General features: G+C 31.9%; 2 protein-coding genes across 3 annotated transcripts in view; both read right to left on the reverse strand.

The window, feature by feature from the left end:
• The window catches only part of LOC121127151 (FMRFamide receptor), a 176,322-nt gene that overhangs the window by 133,366 nt on the left and 17,442 nt on the right, over positions 1–25,514 (reverse strand). The window lies entirely within an intron of this gene.
• On the reverse strand, positions 24,034–24,882 carry LOC121114839 (general transcription factor II-I repeat domain-containing protein 2-like). Its single transcript, XM_040708966.1, has one exon. The coding sequence runs from the start codon at positions 24,880–24,882 to the stop codon at positions 24,034–24,036; it is 849 nt and encodes a 282-aa protein (XP_040564900.1).

Consider the following 25,514-nt stretch of genomic DNA (forward strand, 5'->3'; position numbering starts at 1 on the left):
CAGAGGAGTAAAGAGTGTAATTCTTTTTTTCTGCCCTTAAGCATTTTTACAATACTCATCCCAGATCCTTACTCCTTTAAAACATTTTCAATTTTACAAAGGATCAAATCATAAATGTAATATTTGTGCTTTATTAATTTGAAAGGATACCAAATACACCCTTTTCCTTTAAATATATATTATACACTTAATACGAAAGTAAACAGTTCTTTTGAGTGATAGGTCAATTGGTAAATAGTTAAATTAAATAAAATGAATGAATTTGAAATGATTAAATAAGTTATTAAAGAAACGAAGATTGTTTTTACTATGTTTCAATCCATTACAAAATGATTCATTTCATTTAATGCAAACTATTTACAATCTATTTGTTGTGACTCTTAGGGTTTTGCTTAATAGTACAAATATAGATAAGAAAATTATTAGTAAGGTAATGTTCATTTCCCTTTCAGGGATCAGTTTCACAATCATGTGTTTGAATATGAGGATGCATATAGTCAAACGAGGGCTATTCTCTGTGCTTCTTACAATAACATCTTTACATCTCAACACTGGAGAGTCGTGTGTTGTTCTTTACAAGCGTACTCAGGGCCTTCTCTATTCCAGACAATCCACAAATAATGAGGATATTTCTTTCGGAAATGTTAGAATTAAAAGAGAGGAATATAAAAGTGTACCTCATGATTTAGAGAGGTTTAATGGAGAATCTGACTCTTTTCATGGAAATTCTAATAGCGGAGGATCTTACGACGGATCAGGCTCATCTGACGGATCAGGTTTATATGATATTTCTAGTTGTTTTAGCTCACATGAAGGCTCATATGCAGGTCATAGAGGAAGTGGACATGGTGTGTATGGCGGAGGTGAATCTTATAGCTATAGAACTTATAGTAGAACTTAAAAGGGGATGAGTCCTGGTTATAAATGGGGTATTGGAACTGTTGTCATTTTTATTGTCTTGGGTATAATAGTTGTCATCATCGATTGCTGTTATTGGAAACACTATTCAACTGTTCCTACTGAGGATGAACAATAATTAAAATCATCTTTACTTTTACCTATTGCTTATAGTTATAAAAAGAAGTTACGTCCTATCTGATTATTAAAAATCCTACGTATATTTGCTTATATACTGACGCCATTGGTAAATGTTCAGTCAATTTCGGTTCTATGCTTATTGTTGTTTTGGTATTGATTGGTTGAATTTAAATGAGCTCTTGCTAAGCTGTGAACAATTTCCAACTATTAATTGAAATATAGAACAAAGGAACAATTAGAGGAGGAAATTTTATAGAAATGAATTCAAGCAGAAAAATAAATTTATTTCTGAGCTCAGAATCCATAACTGACATCAGTTTTTCTCTCAGTAGTCTGAATTTTGAAATATCTGGGATTATTGTAATTTCGGACAATTATCCTTCAGAGTTATTTTTTACCCTTAAGACAATCATGAAATTAAAAATACGATTAACAAAACTTATGTAAAAGTGTTTTTATTGATTCTGTATCTTGTTCTGTACTTTATATATTTCCTTTTTTATGGTAAAAAACGATACAAAGCGACACTCTTATTTATAGCAATATAACTTATTCATCATACATAGTGATGAGGAATATCATAGCTTATATTATAGAAAAATATTGAATATTTAATATAAAAAAAGATTTATTTGAAAAATATGCATCTCCAACGATTTCTGTTTGATTTTTTTTAAAGTAATCTTAGTTTGTGTTGGGCTGTACTAACAAATATTATTTACAATTTCAATATCCATTTCATGATGTCATACCCTTTCATAAATAATAATAACTAATATCATAATATAATGCTGCACTTTGTACAAATTCAAATAAAATATTAAATAATTAATTTGCAATATTAAAGTTCACTACTCATCGTGAATGGATTTCTTCATTATTTCAATTCTGGTATCTCATTCCCAAGGAAGGAGTACATACTACTTCCTTATGAGATCTGGTATTTTTCCTCCGATGAATTTTCATCCCGTTCGCCTCTCTTTGGAATTCGGAATCTTCTATATATAAGTTAGAGTGAGCCGAACCTCCGTGCATCGGGATAAGAAGAAGTGAGTGCGTTGCCCATAGAGATAAAATACATAGAGTGATGATAAGATGAAAATGATGCTATCTACGGGTATGCTAACAAAAATAAATCGAAAATTAATATGGTAACCCTGACAATTTGAAGAATGTTTTGGAGAAGAGCAGCTTAGCTGTCATAACGTCATATTAGAATCGCTGTGAGGAACCCTGAGAGGGTTGGAAAGTAAGGAAACACCAAATTCTACTTAATATGTAGTAAAAGGATTGGCAATAAATACCTTAAAGTTGATCCTGAACTCTAAACAAATACTTTTTATCATAACTCTAATCATAACTTCCCAACCAATGTTGTATAGTCAAGAATTGTTACAATATTAATTCATTATCTTACTCAGTTTTTAATTAGTTTGGATTACTTATCAAATGTTCAAATTAAAGAAAAAAGATCTTGTCCTAGATCAATTGTGTCCTAAAATGGTTAAGATATTAATTAAGGAATGGGAAGAGTTGACAATATGGATAATTGATATTACAATATTAAACTGCCATGTTTCTTGATTACAAAATTGTTATAGCAAAGAATAGGATTCAATGTTATCTAGGACGTCAACAAACTATTCCATCGTTATGATCATGACCCAAAAAAGGACAACCCAGATTGTTTAACTGTAGAACTGTGATATATATTACCGATGCTTGATTAAAAATCAAATAAAAGTGTTATCTAATTTAAAAATAAGAACATAATTAAGTTAATTGCTTGTGGCCTTCCTTACTAAAACAAAAACAACAAATTTATTTTGGTTAAAATATAATGTGTATATTCACATAGTACATAGAATTCCATTATTACTTATTTTTCAGATGAATAATTCTAATTTGCATCAATTAAAATATTATACATGCAACAAAATCAAATAAATTTTACAATTATATTTCATTTTATAATTGTTATATATATATTAAGGGCCATGTGGAAAATTAGGCATTTCGGAAAATGACCAATGGAATTGTCATAGCTTATTTACAACGCGATTGGGAGAAGTTATTCTCTTGAACTTAATATGTGTACATTCGCGCCCTGGTGATTCCTAGAGAAAGAAATATACTTTATGTATATGGATTTGACCAAAAGATTTCTAGGTTAGATGGAGTAAATGTAATACTATAACGTTTATTTATACTTAATCAGTGCAACTCCATCTAACAAATTAAAAGAATAAAACAAAATGCCTGTTAGAGCGGGTAATGTGCAAAATATCTGGATAATCCATAAAATTACCAAAATAATAATAATACACTATAAAATGAATAACATGCAACATTGTAGCCTGCGGAATGCTTAGATGAGGCCCATTACTCCATCTCACTTCAAGTAGTATTTTTTAGAAAAAATATCGCAATATCATTAAAATGCGTAAAACACTCATAATAAAACAAAAATTTAAAAATATTTGACGTTATTTTCTGAAAAGAGGTTTGGCAATTTAGCTTTTTTAAAGCAGTTTGACCTTCAATAATTAAATTTGGCTTTTATTTAAATTTTAATTAAAAAAGAATACCTTTAAAAAAACCAATTTTGATGGGGTTTTGGTCAATTTAGTTTATAATATTTATTAAAATATTTAAAAAAATGAGCTGGATAGGTTGGATTGATCACAAGAGTTTCAATTAGGGAGTCGTGGGTAGAGAATGATATTTTTCTTTGTTAAAATGGATTTTAAATCGGATAAATATGTGCAGAATATTCATATGTTGGTGTGCGAATCGGGCCTTCATCTAATAGTTTACTTCTCAAAAGTGTCAACGCTACTATAACCGGTTATGCATAACTGCGTAGTAACTGATTTTGGGCCCTTTTCCGTTTCTCTTTAAGTAAGGGAAATGTAGAAAAAACCATATATCATATATATTGACAATCAAGATATATATATTGAACGGTAAGAGTATGTCATGCTAATTGAACTTTATATTTCAAATATGGAAAGACATATTACTCCCTGAATAACCTGCTCTTATCGTACGTACTAGTAGAGGAGTATAAACAATTATGTAAATCTGCTCTGTATTTTAGCTGGCCCGTTAGTTTGTAATTGGTAATATAAAGAAGAAATTTCCTTTTCATTGGCAGTTATCGTATGTGCTCATTGTCGACGGAGCGTAACCCTGAGGATATGTTACGGAGTTATAATTGTAAGTTCTTGTTAGACTCAGAGTGGAATCAGAGTAATACTAGCAAATGTCCATGTTTATATCCGTTTCTCCTTTCTGTCTAGTCACAGCTGATCTAATGAAACGTTATGAACATTATTCTTTCTTTTTTCCAAAACATTTTTCAAATTGTCAGGGCTGCCATGTTGATTTTCGGTTTCTTTTATTTTTAACATACTCATTCTGCAATGGATTCTCATCATTGTCAATGTAATTTCTCCCTCCCTCCTTTGTCTTAGTAAAGCTGGGTATCAATTTGCTAATAATATATAAAGTTGGCGAAAATATCATTAAGCAAAATTACAGTTTACGCTCTACTACGTATAAGTATTTAAACGGTTACCAAAAATGGGAAAATTATCATCTTATAAAATTATTAACCGTATATATATTGTTTTAGGAACCAATCAACCTAGTCTAGTTATAAATTTTACCAATACAAGCCCTCACTTTTTCTGATTTCCTCTCTTTGTTTTTGACTTAAGTATTAAACTATAAATATATCTTTGAAGTATTATTGTTTATATATAGATAATATATTAAGATTATCATGGATATATTCATTTTCTTTCTTAATGAATATGAAGTCTAATAGCTTTTGATTGATATTTAATTTGAGCATATTTCAAAAATAAATAAAAAATTATCCAACAAAAAAATATCACAAATGGACGTTTTATTTATTTTATAATATAATATCTACAAGTATGAACTCCATCAGAAGATAGCAATCCCTTTTTCTCGAACACTATATACAAAACATGACCCATTTCTTCGTGTTGTTTCTCAATTTCATTTTCCTTAAAATATTTTCACATCCTCTTTCTTCTCCTCTTCTCTACCAAACATACCAATAAAGAAACTTCTTACTTCTCTTATAAGTTCTTTCATTATCGAGACGAATTTAAAAAGTTTTATTATTTCGTTTTATAATTTTTCCAATATTGTTCTACTTCTTTGAAACGGAACTTTGAATCTGTACTGTCCACCCAACCTATAGAACTGATAAACTCTTTTTATTATAATTTTTTTTTGTCTCTCTCTTTTCCTAATTATATTGCTTCCACTACATTGCGATTGTCTAATTGTTTAATTGTATTATAATCGAGAGTAGGAATATGGGATCCCAAATTCTTGCCATAAACTAATTGATTTCGAGAATATCCACACTGACGAGGTGTATTACGATATTCTAGTAATCCGTCACGAGATTAATCGGAGTTGATTAATTGAGTGTTGCACTTATAAAGTAAAATTTTCATATTTTTCACTGCTTCTTCTGCTTTACCATTGCTTTGGGGATAATGCGAGCTCAAAGGTGACCAAATAACTCCATTTTTTCATAGAAATTTATGAAATTTCTTGAATATATAAACACTACCCTGATCCAATTTTAAATTCTTGGGATATCCAAAACCACCTAGAAAACGTTTCAATAATTTGATCAGTATGAGGATCCTTTTTATACTCCTCTATAACTTTATAACCAGATAGAGCATCGATACACACAAGGTAAGACTTTCCATTTAATGAAAATATAAACGCCGACATTTATTCAAAATCATTGAAGGAATTAAATCGGTCAATAATTCCTCTTGGCATTGACTTGCTCTTTGAGTTTGTCATGAATCATATTTCTAAATGATCATTAATGATTATTAATTCAAGGTAGTGCTCATTGTTTGCTACAACTTGATGATTTTCAAAATATTGAGGGATGATTAATAAGAGTATTCATATCTTGCTCTTACCAAATATAACTTTAATTTAAATTTACGCCACCACCATTAATCCAATATTCACATCCCTAATCATTACATCTTTGGAAAATATCAATACTGTTCAGGTTACAACTACAGAATATCTTAGGTCAGATTTTATCCAACTCTACGCAGAAACAATAAAAGTATCCCAATGATGATTACAAGGAAGATGTTTTTATCATTCAATCAACCAAATTTACCATTGAATTACAAGGAACTCTCTTTATGTTTTTGTAGAACTAAACGTACTTAAAGAGAAATTACAGCATGATTAATGCATTTATCTCTAACATAATTGATCTCTAATCTTGCATAGTTCGTTTGTTTCCATATAAAAAAAGTTCTTCAATATCTTTGAATATCCATATTATGTCTAATCTCTGTTTCACAGTATAATTGCAAGCTAATTTGAGTGATGAACACTACTCGTTTATCACAGATTTAAATGATTTATGATAAATATAGGGTTGCAGTTTTGCACAAAAAACTACGTATTGTGTCTAATGCAATAATTGGAAATACCTATATGGTAAATATAAAGACATTTTATTGAAGGATTTTGCTGTCCAAAATGCTGTGATTATAATTATTAGCAACATCAACACAGGTGGGATGGAGATTATGTTTTTGCCTCTGTTTGTTGATAGTCGCCAGGATTGCACCAAAAGTTGCAGATCGATTTTATTCAAATATCATTAAAATGATAATTCAATCCTTGGGGTGTTTATTCACCTCAGTGGAGTAACAGAAGGGGAAGATTTGTAATTTCCTTTTAACTATATATTTTTTGAAAGGATACCAAATACATGACATTCCTTTATGTATGTATATTATACACTTAATACGAAAGTAAACAGTTTTTTTTAATGATACGTCAATTGGTAAATAGTTAAAGTAAATTAAATGAATGTATTTGAAATGAGTGATTAAAGAAACAAACGTTGTTTTTATTATTTTATTAATCAGTTACAAAATGATTCATTTCATTTAATGCAAACTATTTGCAATCTATTTGTTGTGACTCTTAGGGATTTGCTTATTAGTACAAACATAGATATGAAAATTATTGATAAGGTAATGTTCAATTTCCTATCAGGGATTAGTTTCACAAAGCGTGTTTCAATATGAGGATGAATATAGTTATGCGAGGGCTATTCTCAGTGCTTCTTACAATTACAATTTTTCATCTCCACACTGGAGAGTCGCGTGTTGTTCTTCACAAGCGTACTCAGGGCCTTCACTATTCCAGACAATCCACAAATAATGAGGATATTTCTCTCGGAAATGTCAGGATTAAAAGAGAGGAATATAAAAGCGTACCTCGTGATTTAGAGATGTTCAATGGAGGATCCGGATCCTCTGGTGGATCAGGATCCTATGGCAATTCTAACAGCGGGGCATCTGGGACATCTGGTGGTTCAGGCTCATATGATAACTCTGAATCTCATGGAAGACCTAGTAATGGAGGGTCTTATGGTGGATCCAGCTCATCTGGTGGATCTGGGTCATATGGAGAATCTGGGTCATATGGAGAATCTGGGTCATATGGAGAATCTGGGTCATATGGAGAATCTGGGTCATATGGAGAATCTGGATCTCAAGGAAGGCCTAATAATGGAGGGTTCTATGGCGGATCTGGCTCATCTGGCGGATCTGGATCATACGGGGATTCTGGATCTCAAGGAAGGCCGAATAATGGAGGGTCTTACAGCGGATCTGGCTCATCAGGTGGTTCAGGATCATACGGTGGTTCTGGATCGCAAGAAAGGCCTAATAATGGAGGGTCTGGTTCTTACGGAGGATCGAATTCATTTAATTCCAATTATTATCCTGGTAATATTGAAGAGTATGGCTCACGTAGTATTCCCATATCAGATTCATATGTGGCCGGAAAACCAGCTTCCTTTGTCAACTCTGGCTCAAGTGGTGGATCTGGTTCCTATGGTGGTTCTAGTGGAGGATCTGGTTCATATGGTGGCTCTAGTGGAGGTTCTGGTTCATATGGTGGCTCTAGTGGAGGATCTTACGGAAATGGTGGGGCCGGGACTTATAGCGGTTCTGATTCAGAAAGTGGAGGATCAGGTACTTATGGTGGCTCTAACTCACATGGAGGCTCATACATAGGTCAAGGAGGAAGTGCAAATGGTGGAAGTGGGTCTTATAGCTCTGAAGGATCGGGAAATTATGATCCAAATAAAAATAAAATGAGTTCTACTCTTAAATGGGGTCTTGTAGCCTCTGGAATTTTTCTGATCTTGGCTATATTCATTGTCATCATCATTTGTTGTTATAGGAAACGCTATTCAGCTGTTTCTACTCAGGCTGATTAATAATTAAAATAATCCTTAACTTTACTTACTGTTTATAGTTATAGAAAGTTACGTCTTATCTGTTCCTATGTTTATTTACACTCTTATATTTGCTTATATACTACAACATATATGTAATTTTGTACCTTGAAGATAACCTTATTTAAGTAGTATAATAAAAAATTCAAAATATACTTTGTAAAATGGTTATTACAGTCTATCAAAATATATCTTATTACCTTTAATATCAATAAAAATATCCATAATTAACTATGGCAGTTATTCATAAGGTTTTTTTGTTTAAAGGACTACTTTATTTTGTCTTATTACGTTGCAGCAGAAAAGATAAGATAAATCCATGAATACTTCAACTAAGAAGAAGAGAAGGTGTTCGAAAGGAGATACGTTATGGGGTATTTTGCTTTTTGTTTTATTTCATTGTAAGTAAGATTAGATTGTAGTCAAGTTATCACTTTATCAAATATTAATAATAATATTGTACAATACAATTACACAAACGAAATTTTTATAAAGGTTGAAGAACATTATGAATATTCGTAATGAAATAAATCCACATTTTAATCCCCACCATTATATTTCTGAATCCTTTATATAGGCGTTTTTATATCTTTTTGAATATTATCATTCATTTTAGAAACTGATTGTTTTGACATGCACTTGAAAATTTGACCAAATTATAAGACGATTAAAATGATGCTCTTCATCACGATCACGACCACGAGAGTGGTATTCAGATATGATGACAAGTGATTTAGTAATTCAAAAAATGACTCATTAGTTTTTGAAATATGCTAAACTAAATTCATATTTTGAAATGTAAGTCTACTAAAATTATAAGATCAGTGATAATTTTTTAACATATGTATCATGTAAGATTTCTCATGAACTATTTATGCATATATATACGTAATAGGAAAGTTAAATATGTTTTGTTGTTTTGATGATAAGGATATCTAAAAAAAGAGGATCAAATTAAATTTCATGGTCCAGAATCGTCTATTACTTTTTTAAATGACAGACGAGACTTAAAATAATGTTGTGTGACTCCAGTTATTCTTTAGCTATAAATAAATGACGTATAATAACTTGTAAGATTTATAGTCAATAGTAATAATAGTAATACTTATATTAATATTACTTATTAATTAATAATATTTCATCTTTACATACTGCGACATTGTGATATTTGTAGGTTGTAAGTCACTTATTATTATAATTGATACATATGCATCATCTTGTGTTGTCCCTGGGTGCTCTAAAGGAGAATCATTTCGATTCCCTTCAAATGAAGGTACATGTCTTAATTGCCGGATTAGAGACGAAAATTGTGACTCTGGAGGTCATCACTATACTCTGTATTATGTAAAAAACACTTCAAGCCAGAAGATTTCCGAGTGCCAGGCAAACTTTAGGTTCCGTGGGAGGAAAAGTATATCGGCATTTGAAACGCGATACAGTCCCCTCTCTTTTTCCTTGGCCACAAGTAAGTAAAAATACAATTGAGGAAATTTTTTGTTTGATCAACGTACGTTCTCGATCCAAAACTTTGTTATTATCCATCAGGTATATCATGGTGTCCCCAAGTTGGCGATACCCCCCTTGTGGGGGTGCTTTGATGTTGGGAGCGGTAATGCGAAAAGGGACGATTTGGGTGGCGGTATAGCAAAAAAGCTGTGATAACATTTTATAACATAGAACAAACAAATTGATATCCAAAATTTAAAAAAATTGATTAGAAGATAGTAGCAATGAATATGTTGGATATTATCCGGCGGATATAATAAAAGTGCGTTATATTGAGATCCTATTATTTACAATAATACGATGCAATAATTTATTGTACTTCATTCTTGGCGCCTGTATATTTTATCCTATAGTCAGTATACTACAACTCTCTATGGCAAACAGAATACTTAGAATAAATACTTACACTTTTGTTAAAAACGTGGAGTTACAAAAAAAGATCCATAAATGAAAATCCTAATTTTGTATCCTAAAACATCAAACAAGTACTTAAAGGGCGTCCAGTAATTATAAAACTGTATCAAGATATTTTTTGCATCAATAATCCTTTATTTCTTTAACTATTTAAACAAAAAAAGTCAATGAGAGTCATAATATCTATTTGTCTGCTGCTTCGAGAAATATTCAATACACGAAAATTATTGGAATTATGATTTTAATCAGTTGACAGCAATCCACTAACGGTTTGTGTACTTCATACAACATATCTTTGTTGATTGCAAGATCTGGTAAAGCTTACACGATTGGGCAGTTAGAAAGATTATGGACAAAGTTGTATATAAGTCACCAAGTCAAATTATGAAGTTTTTACCGCTCACAAATAACTCAGTTCAATCCAGAATAGATTAAATGGCTGAAAAAATAGAAGATAAATTGTGTAGCAGCCTTCCTGCAACATCATTTAGCTTTCAGTTAGATGAGTCCATGGTACTAGGAAATGAATATGTGCCTATGTTTGTTTTTGTCAAAAGTGAAACTTTGGTTCAAGAAATGATTTTTGTAAGAAATCTTATAATAAATGCAAAAGGAGAGTCAGTATTTGATGTCATTGATAATTTTTCAAAGAGAAAAACTACCCCCTTGCTAACATTCCTGTGGTGCAATTGATAGGTCGGCATCGTTCCTTCATTTCTTAAAAAAGCCGTACCTGGTGTACTTGCAGTGCTTTGTGCAATCCACGACCAGCATCTGGTAACATAAAAATCTTAGTGGCCGACTTCACAAATCAATTAATACTGTTATCACAGTAGTAAATAAGATCAAGGCACATTCCCTCAATTCCAGACTGTTTCGACAGCTTGACATTGATAATGATGAACAGTTTTAACGTTTATTACTACAGACAAGACTGTTATGGCTTTCAAAGGGAAACTTCCTGAAACTTTTTTATTCTTTTTTGACTCTAAGACTGGGCTTTGTGATCATCTAAAAAACATCAATGATAACATTGCTTATTGTAAGATACATTCACAAAATTCTATTGAATTAATTTGGAGTTGAAAGAAAATTATACTAATCATTGCTAATTTTGATCTTTTATCCCCAACTTCCTATCCAGGTGTTAGTTATTGAAACGAAATTTAGCCTTCCATGAACTTTACCAGTTTTCAAACTGCTGTGAATAGGATAAAGAAAATACCATATCAGATGATCACCTTCAAGTGGATTGTGCTCTCCTGGAAGATTTGCAAATACCCATGTCTCAACGATATCAGGATCTTTTATAGCTAATAGTATCAAACTGGGTTGTCAATCCATTCTAAGAAGTCAGAAGTGAGGAAACAAAGGAAGTAGAACAAGAATTTTTAATGAAGAACAACTGGTAGATTGTATAAGTTTGCCCGCACGTCATACTTTTTCTTTCTATCTTGAAATTGGAGAAAAGGACAATTGATAGTTGAAATTAAATTATTGAAAGTAAATGGAAAGTCACATTATTTGACTGAGGTTATCTGTGGACTGAGTCATGAGGCTGCAGGAGATCACATCTAATTAAGTAAATCACTACAACTTTTTCTTGTATCTACCATGAATAATTACAGGATGAATGTAATTGGTATTATGAAGAGGAACTTCAATGTAATGAAATCCAATAACTCCTGTAACAGAAAATTAACATAAACATACATAAATAGGAATATGCAGTACAAACTCTAATGGTTCTCTTAAAGATATCATATTAAGATTTTTGGTTACAAAAAAAGTATGTGATCTCTATCGAGTATAATGAAATAAAGTAAAATATATTTTATTGATTTTCCATCATCATATTTGGTACAATGGCCAAATACAACCCTCCAATTATTTTCATTTTGGACGAAAAACTTATATATATTTCTTTGGGGTGGGGACCCCTCGAAGTTTATACTGAAGCCAAGGAAGTGCCAGTCAGAAAAGGTTTGGGAAAGCCCTAAGGTAGATAAATAAAAATACTATATATCCATGAATATTCTATAGAAGGATACTAAAGTTGCATTTTAAATCCGAATCTTTTGTTTTCTAAAAGAATGGTAACAATTATTTCTTTCCATTGTATTAGAGATCAGAGGGCTCCGATAAACATATTAGTATTTAGATTCATATAAATTGTATGGAGATAAATTAATTAAAGATCTGGACTGTTGTCTTTATTAAGGAGGTTGAAAGTAATCATTCATCAATAAAAATTATCTTGAATTTCACGAGAAGAAATATTGGTCACTTTCCTCAACTTCGTGAGAATGAGTAATACATGAATGGACAATATTCGTAGGATCTTGAAAGATCCTCATCCAAAAGGATCATAGCTCTAGGTTATCTTCGCAAGTCAGTCCCTGCTCACTAAAGAAACAGATTCCGGTGATTGAACTTATTTGATATTAGCATCGAAGTGAGGAGAGGCAGCCCATACTCATCTAGAAACTCTTTCCAAAAATAAAGAAGTCATTTTCGAGATATCTTGGTTTAGTAACATTGACTAATATATGGCTTCGTTTTAATAGATCTAAATCCAAATTGTAATTCAAGAACTACTAGCAAGAATGACTTCATACATTTCTTGAAAAGAGTAGATTCTTGAAATTAGTTTCTTAAATTGTCCAAATCCTCTTTGGACGAACCACTTTGAGTGAAGGAATACTTTTAATTTAATTATTACTAATTAATTATTATTTATTTTTGTTTTGTTTGCAGTGCAGCGCTACTGTGTTTGTGTTTACAAACAAATATAAGTAAAAAACGATCATCTCCTATTACATAAGTAATAGAGCCTTATAAATGGATTCAGTGTATGTTATGAACATCAATGACACTTAATGACTCTAATCAATGAAAGAGTTCTCTAAGAATTTTAAGAGACAAAAATGAGTAGACTTGGGAATAAGTTTCAAAGGAAGAGCTGCAGATGAAGGATGATAAGTCTCTTTGTTCTTCTCTGAACATTTCATTCCAGTATTACTCTTCTTGATACAATATTTCCTCAGTTATTATAGAAGTATACAATGATTTCTTACAAGATCTAGAGCAAGGGATATGTCTTTGAACCAATAGATGATGAAGTAACCAATTTGGATGTTTGAGGGTATCTGCACAATGCATGGTACTTGCATTAAATGAGATGACATCCACTGAGTAAGGTACAAGATCCTTTCTAAAGAGGTGAGATCCTTGAACATCAAGGAAACCCCAATGTCATGAACAGATATGAATTCAATGGAACTATGAATGAACTAAGATCCATATATCCGGATATTCTGCCAGACACAATCTGTCCTAACCATCTTTATTATCTTAGAAGTAATTAATTTGATATATATATATATATTACTATTCAAACTAAAGTTTATTTACCGAACTGCTTTCACAAAAAAGTGCTAAATCATTTTATTTATTCTTCCTTTACCCCATGAAGTAATTTGAATGTATGAGGTTTGGTGGTGCTTCTTATTCTCTCTTGCTTGTATATTATGGGATAAATACATGTAAATTTATCATAGTACTATTCTAATAACATAAGAATGTAGAGTCATTTTTTTTTCTTCATTGCTTATTGTTGTTCACGGTATTGATTGGTTCAACTCGAATTAGCTCTTGGTAAGCTTTGAACAATTCCCGATCATTAATTTTATAATGATTAGATAAGTAGTTGCACAGAATTCACTAACTATTAATGTCGGGTTTTGGTCTGGAAATCCTAGACCCTTTACACCCCGTTATATTGTTCGTGAAACTTAACTAATTATGTCTTTTTAAAGACGTCCGGTCTTATAGAAAGATTCGGATTAGATCGCTCCAATAAAATAATCTTGATTGGTGTCATTTAAAATTAACTATAAATACACTTTTGTCACAGGAAAGTTCACCGCACTGTTTTCACCCCCGAAGAGTTAACATCCCTTTTTTCACCCCAAGGGAAGTTCTTCCCGAAGTAAGTTTATTGCAAGGAAAGTTCATCCTGAGAAAAGAGCATATTTCTATCTATTATAATATAATATTATAGTTGTTTAAAGTTTATTTGTTTGTCCGTTAATAAAAATGAAAAGTTAGGGTATTTATTTCAAAAACGGAGAAAGATACAGACTTTTGGACATAAAATAAAAGTTGCTCAGAATTCCGAGTTACATACATAGGACTGTTTCATTCTTAGCAGACCAGATTCCTGGGCTCTGTGGGGCAAGTTTGTTTTTTTGCAAATAAGTTGAATTTTTTTACATAAAACAAGATTGATTCCCCGTGTCTCAAAGTTTTTTTTAAGGTAGATGTTGTAGAGAATACGAATAAAAAAAGGAATTAGGTAAATCAAGGAAGAAGAAGATTAGTGAGTAAGTCTTAGTATGTATCTTCATTATGGTTAAAGGAGAAACATATTTACAATTATAATGGCTGGAAGGGATTATAAAGGATGGAAGAACTTCAAATTTTATCTATTAACAAGTTTTACTAAATTTTGGAATTATTTAAAAGATTACTAAAATAGTTTGAAATAAAATATATATAATACGGCTACGTACTAGTTCTCATTTAATACAATATAATTCTTAGATATGGCAAAATGAGTACGTAGTATAATTTACATCTACAAATTCTAAATATATTTTAGAAATGTAAATTAAACGTATTGATAACTTGAGCCAATCGTCACAGGGATATGGTAATTAAATTAGTAATATAAGTATATTCAATTGGGGTAAATAAAATGATCCTAAATTTATAAAGCAAATTGTTGCAATTGGGAAGTTAAGTGTTAAATAAAGTGATTCGTTAAGCATAAGTTCTTATTCAAATTATTTACTAGGATAATGAGTGTATTATTGAACGATACAACTTTTGGATAAAAAAATAAAATAACATAGTACATAATTGTTGATTTTTTTCATTAAGATATATTCCAAATATACGAGTATGTATTGTTGAAGATTAATTTACTTTGTGATGAACTTGTCTTGGGGTTAAAAAAAACCACCATGAAATCTTTGTACACGACAAATTTGACCCTTAGTTATTTTCTATTCTACATATACAAGATAGCGTGAATCAGAACACCACAATGCCGTCATATGATGCTTCAAACATTTGTAAAGTGAAATCAAAAAATATGTCCCCCATAACAAGTACATTTTGCTTTAGATTGTGGCTTGGACCGAAATAGAAATAAGTATTTATCCTTTTTTTTTCTGTGTGTATGTAAGGGGGGAGGGGGAGGTTGAAAGATAAATTAAAGTACGTATTCTGTTAAATTAGAATACAAATTAAAATACTATAAAATACAAGTATAAGATCTATAACAGATAAAACTGTACGCCTGTTCATTGGCTGAACTTGAACCATCTTCTAGTGTAAAGCCGTGAACAATTTAGGACCTATATGTAAATAGTTCAATATCATTAAATAATACAATTATTTGGATTCAAAAAGTTTTTCGTCTACACAAGAAAGTTTCATGTTACTGGGCTTAGTATGTGGATGCACCTACTATTCATCTTTTGAAATAGAGTGTTTTTACTAATGCTAAAGTAATAAATTGCTTCGTAATTGACAGTAGCGCCATCTCAGGGGTGTCCTCAGCGGGTAAGCAGGAGGGGATGAATCCCTTCCCCCAAAATAATTAAGTAATATTTGTTTTTAATCGAATAACAAATATTTGATTCTTTTTTTTTCAAAAATTCGATATTTGAAATTATTTTCCAAAAAATATAATTTTCTGTGAATAGCTATGAATTTTTAAAAAATTTTGAAAAAAAATAAATATATATACCATATATTTGATATTTTTACAACATAAAATATACAAATTTCCAACATTCCTTAATAAAACTTTATCTAATTGCTTTTAAAAACACATAAATACATAACCCTTGCATTGGATACTACGTAATGACAATGATCAAGAGTGTTATTTGAATTAAATCAAATCAATATGGACAGAAAATCACTTATCAAAAAACTGGATATGTATAATTAATTGGGATTTTTTTATCGATTAAGAACAAGAAAAAAAAATCATTTTTAATTGTAAATTAATTGTATACTCTTTGGGAATAAGATTGTATGACGATGTAATAACATATTTTTAATAGATATTAGGGTCAGATATGGAATGAAACAAGGCATTAGAGGGATATATTTTAATAAATAGTTAAGTTTTTTTCCTGTTACGAGTTGGTCCTATTTTCAATAATTATTATGATTGGTATAGCAAAAATAAATAAATTATTTTTAATTGATTATTTTTTTTTTAATTAATGCTTATCTTCGTGGCATTAACTTCTTGTATGAAGTTTTGTGCAGTAACAATAAAAAAGATCCATACCATTAGGCTAAAAGAACAGAAATCGAAGACTATCGAACTTGGATTTGAAAGCATGAGAATAATGGATTAAGCTTACACTAGTCATGAGCCTTTCTTGGCCTATCTCAGCAAATAGAAGAACACATACTGATTATCAAATCAGGAACAAGCTTTACGACAGATAATTTCTCAGAAAAACGGCCATTGACAAACAGTGTTCTGCACAGAATTAATAACAGCTTTGAGAGTGGAGCAGTCTTAGATGCAGTGACCTTCTTTTTGGTGATAAGCTCTACTGTAATAGAATACATATCTCCTGAAACTTACAGAAGGCCCTCAATAACTTTCCAATCATCGGAATCGATCGTCAAAATTTCTTTTTTTGATTTATTCCATATAGTTTGAAAGAGACCGATAGCAGATCTAATTATACATTTCACTTTGTTTAAATTCAAAATCGGGCGTCCTGACACTTAATACTTGGTCTACCAATTGGAAGTGGTATGTAGGGATAAAAAACGAACTCCTCAGTGGAGTTTTAATTAATTTTAAATAGGAGTGTACCGATGCATGGGAGTTGGCAAAAATAGGGCTTTTTTTAAGTATTGGAATCGGCTTAATATTGCCGATTACTCCGATAACTGTGCTTACTAATTATGTAGATTATTAAGAAGAAAAAAATCCAATAAAATTATTTTTATTAAATTGATTTATTTTTACATTATAATAAGTGAAAAAATAATAGACATACATAACAAATTCCGGTCGATCCATTGAAAATGAAAGTCTATTCAGTAGTGTGGGCAATATATGTAATGAACCAATCATGAAAAATTGATTCTTGAGCACGTTAAGTAACTATTTTTGAAATAATTTTAATTTCAAATGATTTACAACTAATTATAATCATAATTAGGACTGATATATTAATGACTTATCTCTTCGAGCCTTACTTAATTAATAGTTAAACATTAAAGAAAGTAAATCCTTTTTGTAATTTGTTTATGTAATTTCTTTTTACATAATATTAATATGGAGTTATTTTTGCAATCGGTATCCAAATTGTTCATAAATATAATATGGTATCAAATTCTGAATCGGCTGAAATTTAAATATTGGTAGACTTCTAGTTTGAAATTAATTTATTTTTATTGTTTCCCTTTACAAATAGCTGAGGCCATTCAGTGCCACAGCAAAAAATTTGGTGTATACGAGTATGTATATGAATAATAAATAAAAAATAAGAGATTTAATAAAATGAACCAACCTGAGCATTAAAAATCTCTCCAACAGAAGATATAAAGAATTCCTTCGGGTAAACATATCTTGAAGCACCTTGTATTTTATCATGTAAGGTCTTCTGACTGATCTTTTCTTGAGCTTCAAAGAGCTGTTCTTTACCATAAGGAAATTTTTTGATCTTGGTTACTAATTTTGCTATCCTTTTTTTAAAAAAAAACTGCTTTAATTCTTTGTTATTCTCGATTGCATTGTCCACAATGAACTTCAAACTATGTGCAAAACAAACAATCTATGTCGTATTCAACCCTGATTGGCGCACTCCGCAATAAATATTTGGAATATAATCAGTAGTGATACTTACAACTTTGTTGATAATACCAAACTCTATAGCCTTGTTATTCAAAAGATTACTAATATTTCTCCACTATGAGATCCAAAAAAAGGTCTTACCAGAAATACACTTTTGTACCAGATTACTGGACTTGTCTTGAAAATGATCTTTGATGGAGATGAATGCCGTAGTCTTAATGCTAGACAATATATATGTTCTTTTTCAGTATATCCTTAACCCCCATTTTATCCTCTTTGTATTTCTTAGGGAGAAGAATATTCATTCACCCTATTGCAAGACAAGGGATCATAATTTGGATTAAGAGCATAGTTGTATTCTCTAAATCATTTGCCTTCTCCAGATGATACATTTTTGATCAAATATTTATTTTCGAGGCCAAGACAACTTTTTTTTTCTGGACATAATCATAGACTGATAGTTTTAGAGTATTATTTTTGATAAAATATTTAAAGGGACTTCATGAATGTTTTCCAAGTAGCGTTTCATTGAGGTGGTGATATTGCTACCAGAATCTTATATACTTTAACTGCATAGACTGTAAATCCAAATATTTTTATTCTACTTAGATCAGATAAAAAAAATTTAAACAATGCTATTTTTACCATCTCTCTTTTTCTAAATGGGTAGAGTATGGGTAGATTAAGAAGAATTATTTCCAGAATTTGTGTTAAAACTTGCTATAAGAGATACAGTTTCCCAATTTTTAGTTCAACTAAAGTATGGAAAAGATAAACCGACTGTTAGAGTCCATAGGTCACAAACTTTCCTCAAAATTAAAATTCTTAATGGGTATTTTTTCGTTATTCATGGGCACAACACAAGAAATTAATTTTTCTTCTTCAGAAAAATTATTTATCGAAATCGAATACTTAATAAAATTTTGAACAATAAATTCACTTCAAGATGTATTTAACTACTATTTAAACAAAAAGATTAATAATAGTTACAAAAATGATAAACTAGCTCTGAAATGTTGCAATTGCAAAAGAAATGGGTATTATGTTTACGCTTAAATCTCAAGGAATACCGCTAATGAATTAATGGCTAGTAGATAAAAAATAAAATTTGATTATTGAAATTTAAGTTTAATGGCAGCCTTTCCCTTATGTAGGTACCTATTTCAAATTCTATTTTTTTTCTTTTCTTTTAAACTTATTTTTGTAATAAAAAATGGTAAAAAAGACATTTTGATATAAAAATTATTTACTGGTGATGTAAATATACTTTTTAAGAGGCTTTGTGGCAACCAATCTGATTGTTTCGTATTTTTACTGTTAAAATACACAAAAATCCTTTGAGAGTGTAACAACTTCCACACGTGAGACCATGTCCAATCAGGAAACAAAGAAGATCGAAATTGCAGCTCTCCTCCGAGCGGGGGTGCCTCATAACAACCTTAAAGAACAGGTTGGGGCCTCGTTGAAGACAATTTACAACGTTTCCAAGCGCTTGGAGGCTGGGGGTAATCTCAAGCATTCCCCTGGTGCTGGCAGGAAACCCACTGTCTCAACAAGGCAAGTAGAGGCAGTGTTCAAGAGGACCACAACCAAGCCAAGAAAATCTTGATTGATATCAAGAGCTCATCTGGACACATCATCATTTTTTCAGATGGGAAAACTTTTACGGTCGACCCTGTTTTCAACAGGCAAAATGCCCGTGTTGTGAGCTTTGGAGATGTGCAAGATAAGCACCGCTATGTGGCATCAACAAAGTACTCTACTTCGGTGATGATGTTGGGTCTCGTGGTCTCCAACGAGGAGGCCATGAAGCTGGTATGGTTCCCTACTGGCTACAGATTAACAGCGGAGGATTATGTGAAGATTCTGGTATCCAAGGTCCTTCCGTGGATCAAATCCATAGCCGGCAACTTTCCTTGGGGTTTTCAACAAGATGGAGCACCCGCCCACGCTTCCAAGAAAGCTCAGGAGTGGCTCAAGGACAACATGAAATTTTGGCCCAAGGACTACTGGCCCCCTCAGAGCCCAGATCGGGACCCACTAGACTTCTCTATCTAGACGCACGTGGAGACCAAGGCCTGCAAAAAAGGACAGAAGAACATAAATACCTTAAAGGCTGCTGGCAACAAGGTCTGGGCCTACATGGACGCCGATTATATCCAGCAAGTCTGTGGCAGCTTCAGACGTCGCCTGGCCAGTGGCATTGAGTCAAATGGTGGCTACATTGATTAAATTTGATCATAAACTATTTTATTATTGTAAAAATGTATGAATAAATTGTTTCTCAAGTCATTCGAAATGTCATTATTGTCCAAGATATGTTCTGAACAAAAATGGGTAAATAATTCTGCACGGCCCGGTATTAAGGAAGTTATGACGAATTTATCATCGAAATTTCATGCCTTTTTTTCGCAGTGTTTATGTTATAACCTACAACAAAATCTGTGATCTAATAAAATATGATATTTCAATAAAACAAGACAACTTTCTTAAAAGTCAAGATAAATTGGATGACATTTTCATGAATTAGAGAGAATAGTATTGTGGAAAAGATGATACTTTTAAATACCTGCAATTTAATTATAAAATATGAAATTTGATTATATGAATATTTTCTCACACTCACCAAACAATTAACGATTCCTTCTCCCCCTCTTCCTCTTCACAGCTGATATAATGAAACATTGTAACAGCTCAGCTACTCTTCTTCAAAATATTCTTTAAATTCCATGTTGATTTTCGGTTTTGGCCCGAAATACAACAGATTTTCATCGCTACTTTTAAGTGTAAGTCTTTGTTGAGCTCTGAGTAGAATTGATGATCGACATGTGAGAAATCCCTATTTATGGCTAGATACTAAGTGGGATTTGTGTTTATTTCCATCTTTTCACAGCTGCTTGCAGTTCATCTGATAAAAAGTCAAGACAGCTAACCTGCTCTCCTCAAAACATTCTTCAAATTGTGAGTGCAAACACACAAATATTCTCTTTATGAGTAAAACTCCTCATGAAAACAAATATATTCATTATGTATGATGGAAGGCCAGGGCGTAAAATATAAATGCTGGAGATTACGTGTGACTCATTCTATAACATATTAAGTCAACACAAGAAGAAAAAAAATCAATCCTTCATTTACGAATAATTTATAATGTACATAATTGTACTTATTTTCAGCCAAATTTACTTGCATGTCTCATAATTGTTTTTTATTTATGTACCTATATTCAGTGTATATATAATGCATTGTTTTGCATAGACAAATAGGTCAATTATATACATACTTAACAATTTTTTTATTGGGGGAAAAAATTTCGAACCATTGGTTAAATAATTTATTAAAATTTTTTGATAGTGTGTTCACACTTTTTGAGTAAATTCAATGGAACATGTGCAAGGGTGTGAACTGGGAGTGGGCTGGAGGAACTGTTTTTCGTTCTTGAGGCAAATTATGTAGCAGAGCATCAAATTTAGTATTTGAATTAAATTTCCAAAAAATTTATTATTTTGAATTTTTTTTCCAAAAAATTTAATTATATGTGTACAACTATGAATTTTAGATAATTATTTAAAAAAATTTAATATTTAAAATTTATTCTTTTTTGGAAAAATTTATAGTTTGTTAGAACCTGTGAATTTTATTTTTAAATTTTTTTTTTTTTGTAAATAGATATAAATTTTGAAAAAAATTCATTTTTTTCCGAAAAGTTTAAATTTTTGCCCTACTGACAATCATGAAATTGTGAAAATTAAAGAATTTGAATATAAGGTAAAAAAAAACATGAATAATCATCTTATTAATCCTGCAAATCTGAAGAATTGTGTAGAGAAGTGCAGCTTAGCTGTCAAAATGTTTCATTAAATTTGTTTACAGTAGCTATATTTTTTAGAGAAATGAACACAAATCCCACTCCATATCTAGCAATGACATAGGCAGGAATTACAACAATAAGGACATGGACTTAAATCCTTGTTACTCTTTCTGAGGCCACCCTTAGCCTCAATTGCAGCCTCTACAAGAGGTAAGAAGACATTCCACACTCTGATGACATACTCATCAGATGTGGCCATCCACTCCTGGACAATGGAGGCCTTCAGCTCAATATTATTTCTGTGAGGGACAGCACAGACCTTGGCCTCGATGGTCCCCCAAATTCCATAGCAAGTGGGTTCGCATTTGTTGAGAAAGGAGGTCAGAAATGGGCCTTCCTCTAATTTTGGATTTTTTGGCCTTGGTCAATCTGGTGGGCTTTACCGTTGGTGTAAATAGCTGGGTTTTTTCTGCGGACGTAGCTCTTGGAACCCATGTCTTTCACGGCATTCCTGATCGTCCCTTCACTAACACACTGAAGTTGGGTTTTTTACGAGCTTGTCCATCATGGTTTGAAGAACTGCCTCAAACTCCCAAGACACTCATGAACTCCTCCAATCGTTTGATTTTGTTGTCACCACACCCAGACTTCTGTTCATAGCTGCGATCAGCCTCAAACACCTTCCTGACCTTCATAGCAGTGGGCTTTTTCACATCTATAATCATGACCACTTCACAAATCAAGAACTCTACGTTTTTTCGACGACATCACGAAACTGACATATTTACAAAAAAAAAAAAAAAAAAATGCTGTAAAAAGGAAGACTGCTCTTCAAACATAATATATATTATTGCCCTACCTAAATTTGTTTGTAATTTACCTTTGTTTTAATGCATGATGCAATTTTGCTTATACGCACTGTAAAACCATAAGTAAAGTCTCAAATACACCCGCTACAAAAGAGGTAAAAACACTGAGAAAAATCAAAAACCCTAATTGTTGTTGGCCTCAAGCTTAAATACACAAAGAAATGCTCAAGAACTAAAGTAGCCCAGGTTGTAACGAAAGTCACAGATTTTTTTTTTCGTAAGGGCAAAAAAAAAAAAAAAATATGAAAGTGAAATGGAGTGAGTGTCCCTCGTACATATTGTTTACATGATATCCATTTTGTGTGATTAATTATTCTACATCCATATCATCGAAAGGAAGTTGCAGAAAAGGATTAAAACTGTGCATTTTGTTTAAAAATCCAAGGATAGAAAGTCGTTTGAGTGATTAATGATTTACTATATAATACAAATACACGCATATGCCCACGTCTGTTCCAAAAAAGAAAATCTAGTATTATTTTCTAAATACTAAAGACACATAGGTAATAGGAGGAAGACATGAGCCAGTTGAAACAAGGAACAGTTGAGCCATATTTTTCTTTTTAAATGTTCCTTGAATGCAGGGGTGGGGCAACCTTTTCAAGAGTAGGGCCATTTTTCAGAGTGCAATAATTGTCGGGGCCGCACCACAAAACCCTGATTTGGTATTTTTTGCTTTTATTTACATTTGAAATAATAGAATATACAACTTGGATATGAAACAATAAACATGCATGTATTTTATTTACGAATGACAGAAGATATTAAATGCATATTTTTATAATATTCATAGTTAGTGAAGCTTGATCTGGCAAGCCGCTTTAAATTACAGTAATCTGCAGCTAGTAAAGACTTATAAAAGTCAATCAGGTTCATCTCTTTGAAATTTTGTTTGAGAGTATCCTCCTCCTACAGTGCGTTCAGTTCAAGCTGTAGCTGTACAGATGCTGAGCTTATCTCACAGTTACAAGGCAATGAGAAGGCAGACATTTCGCTTTTGAGATTTATGAACTCTAAAAGGAAAGGAAAACTCCTCCCTAAGTACTGCTACTCTCTGAGCATAACTATCCAGGATCTCATTGTTGCCATTAAAGACAGATTTAAGGGTGGGAAAATGGTAAACTTTTTTTACAACTGATTTTTTTTAATAGAGCTGAAGATCTCTTTCAAATGTTCGGAGGTGCTTAGACAAATAATGTACCAACTTGTTTTGTACTTTAAGCTTGACATTGAGCTCAGATAATTTTTGAGAGATATCATTTAACAACGCGAGATCCATTCGCCAGAGAGGATCACACAGTTCTTGTGCCTCTTTTTGTTTCAGCTTCAGGGACATAATGATCACATTAAATAATAACCAGAAACGTTGCATTGTTGAAGTTCTGCTAAGCCAGCGAACCTCTATGAAATAAATAACATCCTCAGACTGGCTCTCAAGGTGCCTCAAAAACTCCTGAAACTCTCTGTGGTGTAGTCCTCGTGAGAGTATGTAGTTTACTATGTATACTGGAACGGAGTTGACATGATCCATATTGATAAGTTTAGCGCTCAGTATCTCCTGGTGTATGATGCAATGAACTGCAATAACATCTGGCTTGAACTCACGTACTTTGGCAATGAGGCCATTCTGACAACCAATCATAGATGATGCACCATCTGTACATAGTGATACCCATTTCCTGAAGTCCTCAATTCCCATTTTCTGTAGTGATGCTTGAACACCTTCAAATATATCTACACCTCTTGTAGTGCCTTTCAACGGGTTCAAGTGAAGCAGTTCTTCAGCTACATTGAAATCCTTAACTACAGCTCGAATAAATACAGCCAGCTGTGCTGTGTCTCTGATATCTGTACTCTCATCTAATTCAAGTAAATAGTATTCAATATTACTTAGCTTCACCTTTAATTGATATGCTATGTCTGAGCCCATATCTTCTACTCGTCTGACTATAGTGAAGCGTGAAAGAGATACATCTGAAACACTTTTTAGCATTTGTGTGCACTTAACTTCAGCTAATTTCTGTAAGCACGCTTTTACTATTTGAACCTCAAGGAATGGCTTTTTGTGTTTGGAGATAATCTTTACAATCTCAAAGCTCACTATAGTATTGTCATTGTCACCCTCAGATGATCGGGTTAACACTTGCTGCTGCCCTTGTAGGTTTTTGGTCAACTTTTCTGCAAGATGTCTTTTCTTTTATACGTTTTACTTGCCATACTTTCCACCATGATTTGTTTCAAAATGTTTCTTATTGTTGTATTCCTTAGTTTGAGCTACTGAATTCTGGCAGATTAAAGTCCCAACACCTTAAAATTTAAATGATATCTAGTACACGATGACTCGATAGATATGTAAATAACTCCTGTGGATTAAATCCATAAGTCTCTACTGGTTCCAAAAAGAAGGAAATATATCTTTTTCCACGTGTATTTTTTGTGTGTATATTCTCTTATTTAACATAATCCGTCTTTTTTTTTATTAGTCCAATCTTTTTCACCATTCAATGGTATTTAGGACCGATACCTCAGTCCTTCAGTTTTACGGTCCTAGGTATCCTTATAACCATTCTTCATTCATAGCTAATATTGAATAATATAAATACGAAGAAATTAATAGATGATAGC

The sequence above is a fragment of the Lepeophtheirus salmonis genome, chromosome 1, assembly GCF_016086655.4.
Source record: "Lepeophtheirus salmonis chromosome 1, UVic_Lsal_1.4, whole genome shotgun sequence".
Taxonomy (NCBI): domain Eukaryota; kingdom Metazoa; phylum Arthropoda; class Copepoda; order Siphonostomatoida; family Caligidae; genus Lepeophtheirus; species Lepeophtheirus salmonis.

Bases quoted from the DNA above. Each gene is read 5' to 3' on its own strand.
- LOC121114839 (XM_040708966.1), bottom strand. From the start codon at position 24,882: ATGCTAAAAAGTGTTTCAGATGTATCTCTTTCACGCTTCACTATAGTC.